The following is a 14,789-nucleotide window of genomic DNA, read 5'->3' as shown; positions in this document are numbered from 1 at the left end:
ACAACCTGTGCGGAAGTCATCATCAGAGTCAAGTGAATGATTGTTGTCAGTAGAATGTTCTTATTCCAGTTCGTGTGAAATGATTGGTTGGTTTTGCCTTGATGTTATTGGCTGTAAGACTCAAGTGACGTAAGTCGGTCGTGATTGGTCTGTTTTGATCTGTCGGTAAACTTAGGTCGTTCTTTTTCGGTCGTTTGGGATGTTTATGTCGTGAATGAGTCGTTTGTATGGAGCGGGTAGTTGTTGACATCTGTTTAGGGGAGTCTGTTCTAAGTTAGTAAACCAGCTTTCCGGAGTCAGTCGTTGAAAATAGTCAGTGCTGTAGGTTAGGCATTGCGCAGAGTCCCAGTCAATGTTGTGGTTGGTAAGTCGATGGTGTTCAGCAAAGTGATTGCTGACATCACCTTTCCTCGTCGCCCGTCTGTGTTCAGTCAGTCTTGTTGTGAGGTTTCTGCTAGTCTCCGTGGAAAACACTTGGCGAAAATCCTTTGAAGAAATCACTCGGCGATATCACTCTGGTTTCGCTACTCGCGAACTGATCCTGGATACCATTGTGAATAATCAATGGTGCTATTTTCCCTCCACTTAACTTTTTACTCAAATCATTTGTAAAACTATCAAGAACCTGGTCAAGATATTTACTTGCTGTCTGCTTGATTTTGTTCTTTGCATAATTGGATTTGACAGCTTGTACAGCAACTTGTCTTGCAAGATAAACCCCACTGTTTGCTAATCCTTTGAAAGCCGCTTCACAAAGTGAATGGCTGTTTCCTACATCAAATTTTGCTCCTCCGTCTTTTATTTATGAGCTTTTTTTTTTACTGCTATCTATGTTTTTAACAAAACTTACTTTGGTAGCGCCACATTCAGCGCAAATGCATTTTGTCATCAAACGACCTTTCTTTGCTCGTTCATATTTTTCACTTCCGTTCAGTGACACATTCAGTTTGTTTTTTCTGTTTCACACAATACGATTTTAATTTATTATTGTAGTTTATATTTTTTCATTGAAATTTTTCTTAACCATTTTCTTTTCTTTGTCGGGAAATAAAAATTCAAATGGTTCAAGTTTTGTAAATAGTTTGGGGTCGATCATGTTTTCTTTACCAATAAGATTACAATGGTTTTTTGTTGGAGGAGTGTAAAGTATCATATGTGAGCAGTTCAACCTGACTTTTTGTGGTGTGTCATAATACGACTGAGTCAGATAGATCGGTGAATTTTGGTGATGTCGCCCATCGGTAAAATGGTTTGCAATCTTCGATTGTATATTTGAGGGTGCATTGACGAGATCCTTTCTATTTCCCATCGGATACTCTGATGTATTCATGATATCATCCGGCTCTATATATTCTAATATGTTGTAACCGACTTTCTGTGAAATATAATTCATAAACTCTTCTAAATCCCGTATTTTATCTTGGTTATGGTTGGGTGTATACAGATATATTTTATCATATATAAACAGCCAAAGGCAGTCTCAACATATTTATAACAGTGTTTGTTTTTCCACTCCCACTCGCCCCTGCTGAAGAATTCTGTAGTCTTCGTCCAAAAAATCATTCGATCTTCGTTTAGGTTTTTCATTGACATGAGTATCAAAATTTTTCAATTTCACCATTTATTATTATTTTTCATTTTATTCACCTCAAAAAGCTAAAAAGCTGAAAAGCTAAAAAGCTAAAAAAGCTAAAAAGCTAAAAAAGCAAGGAGGCTAAGATAAACTGAGCTAAGGCCCTGTTTACAAGCAAGGAGGGTAACCCTTGTGCTAGGGTTACCCTAGCAGGCGGGTCAAAGATAATCCGGGTTTACAAGCAAAATTTCACAGGTAGGGTTACCTTACCACCCGGGACAACTTACCTATGCTTGGTAACCGCACGCATTGTTATCAATGTTCAAAGGGTCTGGAAACAAGTAAAAAGTTGTCCCGGGTGGGCGAGTTATGCCCCGCAGAGCGTTTACAAGGCAGCTAGGGTTACCCTAGTGCTAGGGTAACTCTAGCTGCCTTGTAAACACGTCGATGAAAAAAAGAAGAAATGTGGGAGCGTTAGGGTAACCCTCCTGCCAGGGTAACCCTGGCACTAGGGTTACCCTACCTGAGCTAAGATAAACTGAGCTAAAAAAAGCTAAAAAGCTAAAAGAAGCAAGAAAGCTAGGAAGCTAAGGTAAAAGCTAAAACTCTTATCAAAAAGAGTAATAAAAAAATGACTTAAAGAAAATGAAAATCTAGATAAAACCATGCAACTTGCAAGTCTTGAAAAGCTCAACAAAGAAACTATAATTTTCCACGATGCAGTGGTTAACCAACATAATCACGAAAGGATTAAAATCGAGGTGAAACAATACATCAGTGGTAAACCTGGTCCTTTAGTGATTGAAACCCCTTTTCTCTTTAGCTTTGGTGTACAAGAGAGAATGGATGGTGAAAACAATGCTATTGAAGGTTACTCTCTTCCTGTTTGTTCATGAGAAAATGAAGGTGAACCAACACCAGAACAGCGAAGCTTTTATGATGGTTTGACACGTTTACAAAATATCTGTCACGAATATCTCGCAGAGAATTATGAAGCTGATCTGTCAGAAGCTTTGTGTAATATTCTGAATGAGAAAGAATCGAAATCTCCAATTCTATATGCCAAACTTATTTACTCCAAAAAGTTAAAAAAGATCCTTTCGCTTTTCAGATCGAAAGATAACTCAAAAGACAATCCGTTTGATTACCTCGAACAATAGATATGATGCACGATCCTCGCAGTAGACAGCGCTATTTAAGCAATAGCGAAAATCAGACCTGAAAATAATCAGGCCTGTACGGGACTCGAACCACTGACCTCTGCGATACTAGTGCAGCGCTCTACCAATTGAGCTAACAAGCCAACTGGGAGCAGGCCGTTAAGTTGATTCGTAATAAACCCGTGAAAGTGATAAATGAGATACACTGAAATATATGAAGTTCATATATTTTGTACTGCGGTATTAGATAATAGCGCTATTTACTGCGAGGATCGTGCATCATATGTATCTAATACCGCAGTACAAAATATATGAACTTCATATATTTCATTGTATCTCACCTCGAACAATATTGCAAAGTGAAAATAGCATTGATTTTCGAATCAATTTACATAAGCAAGCGTCTCTATTGAAATAAAAGTGAATGATGTTTATGTCAAACCCCTAAAACCCAGAGAAGCATTAGTCACAGTAGAAGAGAGCGACGATGAAGAATAATAAATTTAATACACATTCACGTTTTATCACCTGACACAGGTGATAAAACACGTGCTATTGAGTCATGCAAAATGGTGGTTTTTAACCGGTTCAAACCAGTTAAATCTGTAAAAACTTGTCAGTAACAGCGTTATCGTTTTTACTGTATTTTATTAAGAAAAGAAATAAATGTCGCTACTACGTCTTGAATTTTTCTTCATACCCTTTCTCTACATGGGTACTTAGAGTTGGACAAAGGTCAATGAGCGTCATCTATTATTTTTATCTCTTTTGCAAACGAATCATGATCGAAATTTTTTCCTCGCAAGTAAGAACGCAAGTTGCTCAATACTTTTTGATATGTTGTGTAAGCGTACTTACACATTTCAATCTTTGGTTCAAAATTTCGCGAAATTTTTTCAATAACAATCCCACGCCAGCGATAACTTTAGTGGGTTCAGTGTAATTCCACCTACGATTGCAATTGTACCAACCGCAATGTGTGATGAACTACCCAGCTTGCAAGATAAATTCATCCGTTTAAATCGTCTAAAAGTCTGTCTGTAACACCACCATCTCTTCATCGTCGGAGACCCAGGGGTTGTGGGTCGATTTCAAGTTAAGGGCAGAAGAGCCCCTGGGGACATTGTCTTACAAGACTAGTTCCAAACGGTCACAGTCGTTCTGCCATCTGATTGGTGCCAGAAAATCTTTGTGTTTTTCTGCCCAATCAGAGTGAAGTGTGCTTTGGAGTCCTTTCGTGTGTTGTAACACGAACAAATACTAATAGCTCAGTTGCTCGCTATGTCTTGGGCCGTGCGACGGAGATTTGCGTGAGGTGAAAAGTTTCAGTCTCAGTACACAATGTAAGAGAAATCAATCAGATTGTCCGCGAAAATTATACTGAATAGTTGACCGGAAATTATACTGAATAGTTTCGCAGGTATCACTAGAGAACGTGTTTTAAAGTTTGCGAGGTTTGTATACAACACGATGGTTGCAGTCATTGATATGTCGCTTTAAACGTTAACCGAGATTTAAGCTTACATCTTTTCTAGATTTTTTGCATAATTTGCTGTGACTGAAACTTTGCCCATCTGTGAAGTTATTTCGTCGCACGGGCCACACAGGTATGTCGAGCAACGGGCGCTTTCGCCTACGTAGCTTTCTGCTTTCTGTGCGCGCCAAAATCTAATCTTCGCTTTGTAGTAAAGTCGTTCACAATACGGCTTAAGTTCGTGGACGACCTCCAGCAAGCGCTTAGAGAAAGCTTAGCTGTGTTTTCGGTTAGCTAATTAAAATCTGAACAAACGAGAACATCGTGGAAAGGAGAGATTTTTTCGGGCAGTTACCGATGGTTGCAGTCATTGATATGTCGCTTTAAACGTTAACCGAGATTTAAGCTTACATCTTTTCTAGATTTTTTGCATAATATGCTGTGACTGAAACTTTTCCAATCCCGTGAAGTTATTTCGTCGCACGGGCCACGCAGGTATGTCGAGCAACTGGTACTTGCACAACTTTCTGTGCGTGCCAAAATCTAATCTCATCTTCGCTTGAAAAAAAGAGAAAAGCAAAGCGTGGAAACTTTTGCTTCTTAGATATGGGTAGATGACCCTGTACCATTAAGCTGACATTTGCAATAAAGCAAACCCGCCCTTTCCACCCATTATTTCTTGGTCTTTGGTTTTGTTTTCCCCATTGAAAGCAGCATCGGATCGATTCCCAATGATCAAAGGTATACGTATGATGCACGATCCTCCCACAGCGCTATTTATGCAATAGCGAAAATCAGACCTGAAAAAAATCAATAGGGGGATTTTTTTCAGGTCTGATTTTCGCTATTGTATAAAAGGCGCTGTCTACTGCGAGGATCGTGCATCATACGTATCTAATACCGCAGTTCAAAATATATGAACCTCATATGTTCATTGTATCTCATTTATCACTTTCACGGGTTTATTAAGAATCAACTTAACAGCCCACTCCCAGTTGGCTTGTTAGCTCAATTGGTAGAGCGCTGCACTAGTATCGCAGAGGTCAGTGGTTCGAGTCCCGTACAGGCCTGACTTTTTTTTTTTTTTTTCAGGTCTGATCTTCGCTATTTAATAAATAGCGCTGTCTACTGCGAGGATCGTGCATCATACGTATCTAATACCGCAGTTCAAAATATATGAACCTCATATATTCATTGTATCTCATTGATCAAAGGTATTTAACTTGGTCTTCAACAATCGACAGAAGAGGTGAAATGACAATGACCAAGGGACTAGAAGAGAATCCGTGGCCTTCTTAGCTCAAGAATTTCTGTTCAACACTCAGGCAGCATTTGAAAGATTAAACTCTTTCCAAACCCCTTCGGTAACTGCCCGAAAAAATCTCTCCTTTCCACGATGTTCTCGTTTGTTCAGATTTTAATTAGCTAACCGAAAACACAGCTAAGCTTTCTCTAAGCGCTTGCTGGAGGTCGTCCACGAACTTAAGCCGTATTGTGAACGACTTTACTACAAAGCGAAGATTAGATTTTGGCGCGCACAGAAAGCAGAAAGCTACGTAGGCGAAAGCGCCCGTTGCTCGACATACCTGTGTGGCCCGTGCGACGAAATAACTTCACAGATGGGCAAAGTTTCAGTCACAGCAAATTATGCAAAAAATCTAGAAAAGACGTAAGCTTAAATCTCGGTTAACGTTTAAAGCGACATATCAATGACTGCAACCATCGTGTTGTATACAAACTTTAAAACACGTTCTCTAGTGATACCTGCGAAACTATTCAGTATAATTTCCAGTAAGATTTTCGCGGACAATCTGATCGATTTCTTTTATATTGTGTGCTGAGACTGAAACTTTTCACCTTCCGCAAATCTCCGTCGCACGGCCCAAGACATAGCGAGCAACTGAGCTATTAGTATTTGTTCGTGTTACAACACACGAAAGGACTCCAAAGCACACTTCACTCTGATTGGGCAGAAAAACACAAAGATTTTCTGGCACCAATCAGATGGCAAAACGACTGTGACCGTTTGGAACTAGTCTTGTAAGACAATGTCCCCAGGGGCTCTTCATGCCCTAACTTGAAATCGACCCACAGCCCCTGGGTCTCCGAGGTGCCATCTCTTATGACAAAATTTGAAAAGAGATTTTATCTCTGAGAGAGTCGCTTCATCAATTGAAGTGTCAATGTGATTGAATGCAAAAATATCTCGTTTCATTTTATTTTATGTGTTCGCATAATAATATATAAAATTTTGATTTTGTTCAATCTTGTTTTACTATCATTAAATTACTATTATTCAAACCGTCGAGAAGAACAGAACTCCTATCTGTCGCTATACTTAGCGATGTGTTGGCTTGGAAATATAACATGACAGTCGTGGTGTTTGTTACATAAGAATTGTGTGTGTTGGGTAATTGAACCATTACACCATTTGTTGTGGTCATGAAGGGTTTGTCCAATACGAACTTGAGATGTGATAAATGTTTGGATTTTATACTGTCAACGAATATGATTAGATACAAACCAGCGTTTTTGATTACGAGTTTTGTGTTATCGGAACCATTAACTTTAAAATCGGAATTATTACTCTGTGATACATTAATTGTATGATCTGATGCTCCATTGTTGTAAGTAAAACGTTACTTGAGAACTATTGTCAGGAGCTAATTTTCCTCGATACCAAATCTTTTTTGTCGCATTCGTTAGCGCTGTTTTAGTTGCTCTTGCATTTATTTTTGTTTGTAAAGATGTTTTGATATCATCGACATATTTCTTTGTCGTCGGGTTTAAACGAATACCATCTATCCCAAACATCCTCAGGTAAACTATTGTGATATCCCTTGCTTCCGTAGACCACAACCCAAATTGGAAGTTTCTTATCATATTTTGAAAATTTTGTTTTGAATTTCATTACAATGTCAAAGGCTTACTGTATTTTGCGAAACCAAACTAAACCAAACCAAACCAAACTAAACGAGTAAACCCGTACTGTATTTTGCGAAACCAGCTCTTCGAAGACCCTAGCGATATATAACTGATTTCTTCCGATTCTTAAACACTATTCGTAGATACAACTCGATGCAGCGATGATTTGTAAATAAAGAGTTTGAGCCAAAAGTTCAGAAGTGCGCCGATTCGAAAATTACAGATATGTAAATCTGTACTTTGCGAAACGAGCTCTTTGAAGACTCTAACGATATGTAACTTATTTCTTCCGATTCTATAACACTTTTCGTAGATACAAATCGATGCAGTGATGATTTGTAAATAAAGAGTTTGAGCCAAGAGGTCAGAAGTGCGCCGTTTCGCAAATTACAGATATGTAAATCTGTAATTTCCGAAACGAGCTCTTTGAAGACTCTAACGATATGTAACTTATGTCTTCCGATTCTATAACCCTTTTCGTAGATAAAAATCGACGCAGAGATGAATTTTGAACATAGAGTTTGAGCCAAAAGGTCAGAAGTACCCCGTTCAAATCAACATCAACAACATATATAGGTGCAAAAATGAGTATAAAAAAATATGAATTATCTTACTACCCCATTATATCCTTTCTTTTTCTTTTCTTTATCAAAAACTGTCATCCAACGTACATTATAACTACAAGATTTTACCAGAGAAGTAAATGAGAATTCATTCCAAGTAAAACAAATTATACACAAACTAAATGCATCTACACTGAAATGCTGCTTTCACTTTTGCCTGACAGAACGCCACTGTTCTCGGGACAGTTACTTACTGTCACTGACAACTTTTAGATGATCTGCAATATAGCTCAGTCAGCTTAAACAAGGGAAGTCGCCTCTAAATTTTACATAACACGCAGTGTCATCCTCAGGGATTACATTTCTCGCGTCAACCTTCGGAAGGCTTTACGAAATTATTTCTCCTGTAGTACAACACAATAAGTTGGTACGTATGATGCACGATCCTCGCAGTAGAGAGCGCTATTTATGCAATAGCGAAAATCAGACCTGAAAAAAATCTTTGGCACTCCTCTCTGCAACATTTTTAAAAAATCCCTTTCGAGTATTGTCAAAATTCATCGTCGGCGAAACAAACCAATTCAGTTCCACATATATCAAAATTTATCGCGCTTTTAAACGTCTTAAAAAGAGAGGCTAAATGCAAGAGCTCGCATTTTTTTCTTACTGATTGGGAAAGAACGTGAAGGTTCAAGCTTATCAATTTCTCTCCAATTGTTTTTATTTTCTTTTTTCCGCTTTTCTTTAATATTTTCAGCAACTGGCTGAATGAGAAACGTACGAAAGTCTTCTCCAAGGTTTTAGAACTAAATTTAAGGGTGTCTCTTTCTTGTTCCACCTTTTTCAAACTCTAATTGGCCGTGCGTGAATATTTGGAAGGCACTTTATTTTAGAAAAGCACTTTTATAAGCGATCTCCATAACAGGTGGAAGCAGCTTATACCTTGAGTCTCAAACCTTTCAGCAGTTCCATTTTATGACTATCGCGGAGCCTATCCTTCACGTCGGTTTTAATTTTCAGCCGTCCCTTCCAAAAGTATGGATGCCGTGGCAACAGACACTCTTTCTTTGGACAGTAGAACCTCGCCGCCGTCTTCTTTCTAGTGGGAGTATATCTCAAAACCTTTGCCGAGTTCTCGGGATCTTTTACCGGGTAGAGGTAGCGCTCTTTATGCATCACACGTATATCCCATGGTGCGATGGGTAGGGTCCGAGAAAAATTCACCTTGCACTCCTCACAGCTTTTGGCACTTGGGAAGTCGTTGACAAAAACAATATTGAACGGTTCGTCGTTGTGGTAGAATTCTGTAAAGCGATATGGTTTTGCAAAGTCGAGATCGGGATCATGAACCCAATTGGGATCTATTTCCTCAACAACTGTCTCCTGCTCGACGTTGTTATTACCTCGGCGAGGCTTCTTCTGGCGACACTTTGCACAAGCACTTCTGGGGACATTGTTAAAAGCGAGCTTAGATTTCAGGTCGTTTTGCTGCGCATAATTTTGGATGTGCTGCATTAAGTTCCCTTGCCTTTCAGCCACGGCGATGGAATGCTGGCATATTCCCCCAGTTGCCACAGAGGAAGCACAATCTTTGCAGATGAATTTTCCTTTCTTATTTTCAACGGTAAAGGCTTTGTCGCTTTCAGTAACACAAAAGTTCCCGTTGTCCAATGGAATGACCTTGAATCGTGCGAGAATTATTTCTGCTTTGCGCCAAATATCTGCTAAAATTTTTGGCAAACCGCTTTCTTCAAGAGAAATAGACAGCTTCTTTAAGTCAATGTCGTCTGAACTCTTGTCTTCAAGTAATCCTTAACCTAGGACTTTCTTTATATACGCAGATCTTTGTTCGCGCGTCATCTGGGACCACCTTAGGGGGTCGATACTGAAATTCTCGTATCCTGCTGCAAGACGGTACTCGCCCATTCCGTATACTGCTTTTATAAATTCGCTCTTCTGCTGCTGAACAACTCGATGGTTGAAATGCTCGTGAATTTTAGCCTGATCTATCAACTGCCCATGTGCTTCTTCCTTCATGACATGATGCAAAGCCTCAGTACCTTGGTTGTGCCATTTTTTAGGCGGATTACCCAGTCCAGCAGCCACTCGTAAAGGTTTCATCATGCACATTTTCAGCGTATCAGTCAGTGGTCTTATCCGTCCGTTTGCGCTAAAAATCCATTTGGTAAATTCAGCAGGCCAACGTAGGCGCGATAACGCCAAAGCCGCGTCAAAAGATTCGCCATCCTCACAATTCACAAGACCCTTGATGCGTCTCCCGTCTTTTTCTCCGCCAAGAATTTTGGGAAAAAATAGCTCTTTGCTCTTTCGAATCTACTTTCAGTTGCTGAAGTTTACCCTTTAGATCAGCTTCTACATGGGTAAAACACCTCAGGTGGATGTTTTTGTTCGCTTCTGTTGTAACATCTGAGCTGCTTGAGATGGGAAACACATTTTCGAATCTTCGTTCGAGGGTAAGTTCTCCATCTGTCCCATACGTCAGGGATCGGATGCCTTTGCGATATAACGACGAAGCAAGGTACTCGTAATCTTCCCTCTCCTTGGTGACACTTGTCACTATAGCAGCCAGAGTTATTGGGTGCATATTAGGCTTGTTTTGGTAGACAAACATTGGATGAGGAAACGTCAGAGTTGTAACATAGAATGGACCTATGTTATAAGTCATGTCTATCCCAATTTGGCTTTTGGGCTTCTCGCCAGAGCAATACCTCTTCATCCACATCATCTGGTTGTCGGTCATAGCAAAGGTATTTGGGGCCTTAAACTTATCTCCTCGCTTTGATTTCACTCCAAAGGAGACGTCCCGAAGGAAGTCATCATGCTGTATTAAATTCATGAGTTTGACAAAATCTGGTCGGCGTGGCGGGCCAGTGTTCCGACTTTTTTTCCGCCCTTCCACATTTCGGCAAGCGTTGTATACCTGCTCTCTATTACGGATTATGTCCACTGGTGAACTCACGTTGAGAACACCACCAGCTTCCTCTTCTATGGCGCTGATAATATGCTTTGGTGTCTCACTTGCTTGAGCTGCGGCTTTCGCTTTCCGTACCACACTTGGTTTGGTACGATAATACGGCTCACTTTTCTTGTGGGAGTTACCGTGCACTTGTAAGGATAGCGAACTCGCATCCAGTGGAGCTTTGTACTGCACGACAGCATACCTTGCAAGCACGCCCTCAGTTTCCACTTTGGCTACTATTCGACAAAACTCTATTGAAGTATGGTGCCAACTGTTCTGCCTTCGCACTTTGTAAACCTGCCCATTAACACTACACTCTTTTGCATGAGCTGTTTTCAAGCTATCAACAGCGCCATTTTCACGAAAAACAGCCCTGACTATATCACATGGGGATGAATACTTCTTATACACGCCATTGTCATCTGCAGTCAAATCGCGATGGTCTACATAATTCTTTATGTCAATCACAAAGACAACATTTTCTCTCACTGCTTGAGGTATTGTGTGGCCAATCCGGCTGGATGGTACTTTCTCTCCAACACACACTTCTAAGATTTCCGAAATGTTCAAACCTCTCTTGCCTGTACGAAATAAAGGGCAACCATTTACATTTGGTGGACCAAAAAAAAAACACAGTAGATATAAAATATGGAAACTAAGACGGCGCTGAGTATCACTTCAAAACGTAGATTGGGGATAACGAAATTATAATAACATGGCTTTCTTCAAGGAAAATCTGCGATGCACCTCATAATCCTTGAGCGTTGTTGTTGTTTTTTTTAATCTATGCAGGTTTAAGTTCAAGAGTGGGAAACTGCAATGGGAGCGCTCTTCTGTTTAACTTCACCGACTGAAAGAAAAAAAAAACTATTCAAGCGCAACAAACTATCGAAAAATTTACTTTCGTCATGGTCTTTGCACCCCATGCCACGCGTTGTTGTTGTTGTTGGTTCTGTCTCTGTTTGTGAGGGTGTTTTTCCCATGCGAGTCCAACGTGAGGTCTATGAACGAGTTCATAAGATGATATAGGCACTTACGTGGCATGGACTCATCATAATCATGTTCTAAAAGAGAAGCAGCTTCACGGGTCCTTTTTCGCGACTTGGTGAGCAATTTGTAAAAAGGAAGAGGTAACATCACCTCACGATTTCTCCGATGTCAAGTTCACCATAGGTATAAATAATAATACTACTAGTACTAATAATAATAATAATAGTCATAATAATAATAATAACATCATTATGGATGCCCTCGGGGGGTGGTCACGGGAGCTGGATGTCATGATGCGCGAGCTGGTGGGAGGCAGAAGCACAGACGTACTGCGAAAGATGCAGAGGGCAGTGCTCTCGGGCACACTGAATATTGCCCGGACTTTCAAGGTGGCAGTTTGAGTTCCTGTTAGAAGGAGGACCGTAGAGACAACGGAAAAGCTTTTTAGGATTAGTTAATGCACATTTATTTTTTACTCCATGGCTCACAGATTACGGTTTTCGCCCTGTGTTGCCTGATTAGAATGTAGCATTCAGTGGATTTCTCTGCGACAATGATAATAATAATAATGATAATAATACTAATAATAATAATAACTAAAACTTATATAGCGCAATTTTCCATGACGTACATGATCAAATGCGCTTTACAATTAAATAAAATGTTTCAAAATAGGCTGTAAATACAAGTAATTAAGATTGATAAAATTATACGTTGAGCAATAACAATTTATAGCGAATAATTACAAATAAAAAGCCTGTTTAAAAAAATATGCTTTAAGATAGCACTTAAAACTTGAAAGTGAGTCAAGACAGGATATGCTATTCGGTAGATAAACTGAATCATGGACACATACCTTTTTTAGCCTCCTTGGCTTGTTTCTTGACGGCGATGCATCATCTTCGTCAGAGGTAATAGAAATGACCATTTTGCTGTCGTGAGTTTGCTGAGAGCTTTGGTGACCCGGAAAGCCACGTCTTTCACCTTCTCTAAGATTTCCACTCGCACTTGTCCCCTTTCTGATTACGGCTCGTAGATTTTCGTTTAACAAGTTTCTTAATTCTCCCTTTTCAGAACCACTCTTATCTTCATTGACCACTTCAGTAACAGTGTCTCCGCTGTCCTCTTTCTCTGGGGGCACACCATCTTCCCTGTCTTCTTTCTCCTGGGGCACACCATTGTATTCTCCTTCCTCACCTGACTCATTTGGGACGCAACCATCCAAACTCGCGAGGGCACGCCTTATAGAGTAAAGGTAGTCAATGGGGTGAACAACGTCGTCTTCCTCGGCTCTACTGGAATGCGGCCTGAAATAAAAAATTCGGAGAGATATTTAGTGATTGGCGAAAAGAATACTTATTCTTCATATTACCTTTACTTCCGGTTTCTGCTCTTTTGTCTCGATCGATAGTGGTGTCGTACATTTCCCGGCAAGCAATACTGGAATTTATTAGAAAAACGTCCAGGCCGTCACAATTGTCAAATGTCCATATTGTAATGCACTTGTATCTTTTCCATCCTTACTTCCTAATAATTGTTATCATTTATGTAGTGACGTTTTCAGAGATAAGGCCATCCCAATAAAATGTTTCGTTTCCCATCGCCTTCTCGTGAAGTTAAGTCGGTCGGTGAGGCTATAAAAAAAAAAAAAAAAGAAAAAAGAATGAACATATGAAGGGGTCTGCGTTCCACTTTACTTTTGCAAATTAAATCTCACGTTTAGTCTGCAAGAGATAATCAGATGGTAAAAGATGTATATTAACAGGACTATCAAATGTGTAAAAAGGCTACAAAAAAGAAGTATCGATGATAATTTTAGACAACTGGTGTTAATAAGACAACATCGTGTTCTTGTAAATTAAAGTACTTGCTTCTTTTCAAGTGATTCTGGAAATTTTTTGTTTTTTACTTTTCCAAAAAGAATGGGTCGGTCGGGCGATCGGAAATGAAGCATTAAATTGGAATGGCATGAACCGTTATTGGTGGGAGGTATATTTTTCTCGAAATCATGCTTTATCGTTACAGTACCCTTTTATAAAGGAATATTTTGTATGAATAACTTCCTACTTTGTCCATCCTAGCTACTTTATTCCTGATTTCGATCGTAAAGTAAGTCTGATTTTACACAATGAATACCTCATTGACTCGTTTGTTTGTTCGTTCGTTCGGTCATTCACTCATAATAACACTAACCTGTGTGCCCTGAGAAACCAAAAATGTCTGCGTGGAGTCATCTGGAACACCGCCTAGCAGTAACCTTTTCCATACCCAGGAGCAGAGATGACTTGCCGAGTGCGAATCCTGGGCTGGGTATACTTTGAGAAGACCAGTACCCTCATCCCCCAATTCTTTTGATATGGGATGCGTGTCCACGATGAAATACTGGTCGCCATGACAACCGATAACAAATTTGCAGCGGCCACAGCTGTAAATTGCAACGTTGGTAACCGTGCAGGGAATGGATAATGTTTTAACGCCTTTGAGGAGTACATCCCGTCCATCTTTGGAGAATACTCCATGAGAAGTAACGATTGCAGATTTACATATCTGTAATTTGCGAAACGGCACACTTCTGACCTTTTGACTCAAACTCTTTATTTACAAATCATCGCTGCATCGAGTTGTATCTACGAAAAGTGTCATAGAATTGGAAGAAATAAGTTACATATCGTTAGAGTCTTCAAAGAGCTCGTTTCGCAAAGAACAGATTTACATATCTGTAATTTGCGAAACGGCGCACCTCTGACCTTTTGGCTCAAACTCTTTATTTACAAATCATCACTGCATCGAGTTGTATCTACGAAAAGTGTTATAGAATCGGAAGAAATAATGAAGAAGTGTTATAGAATCGGAGGAAATAATTTTAGGGTCTAAAAGTACTTACGAGTGACCACGAGTGACCACGGGTGACCACGAGTGACCACGAGAGACCACGAGAGACCACGAGTGACCAAGAGTGAGATTAAATCAAAATATCTCAGTTTTGTTACTATGACGTCATTACGCAGTCAAATTTCCATCATTTCATCAAATACCTATTAGAAAGGAGACTATTGATTGAATATTTTCCGCGGCATACGTCCGATAATTGAAAAAAAGTCCAAAAAATATATTTAAAAAACCA

The 14,789-nt window shown here is 39.7% G+C and overlaps 2 protein-coding genes across 2 annotated transcripts; both read right to left on the bottom strand.

Moving 5' to 3' along the window:
• Positions 1–9,450: 9,450 nt before the first annotated feature.
• Positions 9,451–11,812, bottom strand: LOC148740861 (uncharacterized). Its single transcript, XM_088758874.1, has 2 exons — positions 11,713–11,812; positions 9,451–11,256 (listed from the first exon to the last, which is right to left on the bottom strand). The coding sequence occupies exons 1-2, from the start codon at positions 11,810–11,812 to the stop codon at positions 9,944–9,946; spliced, it is 1,413 nt and encodes a 470-aa protein (XP_088615000.1). The 3' UTR covers positions 9,451–9,943.
• Positions 11,813–12,218: 406 nt separating this feature from the next.
• LOC148740860 (uncharacterized) lies at positions 12,219–13,956 on the bottom strand. The gene is made up of 2 exons (XM_088731581.1): positions 13,190–13,956; positions 12,219–12,972 (listed from the first exon to the last, which is right to left on the bottom strand). Exons 1-2 carry the CDS (start codon positions 13,207–13,209, stop codon positions 12,408–12,410), a joined length of 585 nt encoding a protein of 194 aa, XP_088587707.1. The 5' UTR covers positions 13,210–13,956; the 3' UTR covers positions 12,219–12,407.
• Positions 13,957–14,789: the final 833 nt, after the last annotated feature.

This window comes from Stylophora pistillata, chromosome 1, assembly GCF_964205215.1.
Source record: "Stylophora pistillata chromosome 1, jaStyPist1.2, whole genome shotgun sequence".
Classification (NCBI taxonomy): domain Eukaryota; kingdom Metazoa; phylum Cnidaria; class Anthozoa; order Scleractinia; family Pocilloporidae; genus Stylophora; species Stylophora pistillata.
This window is presented reverse-complemented; position numbering and strand designations above follow the sequence as displayed.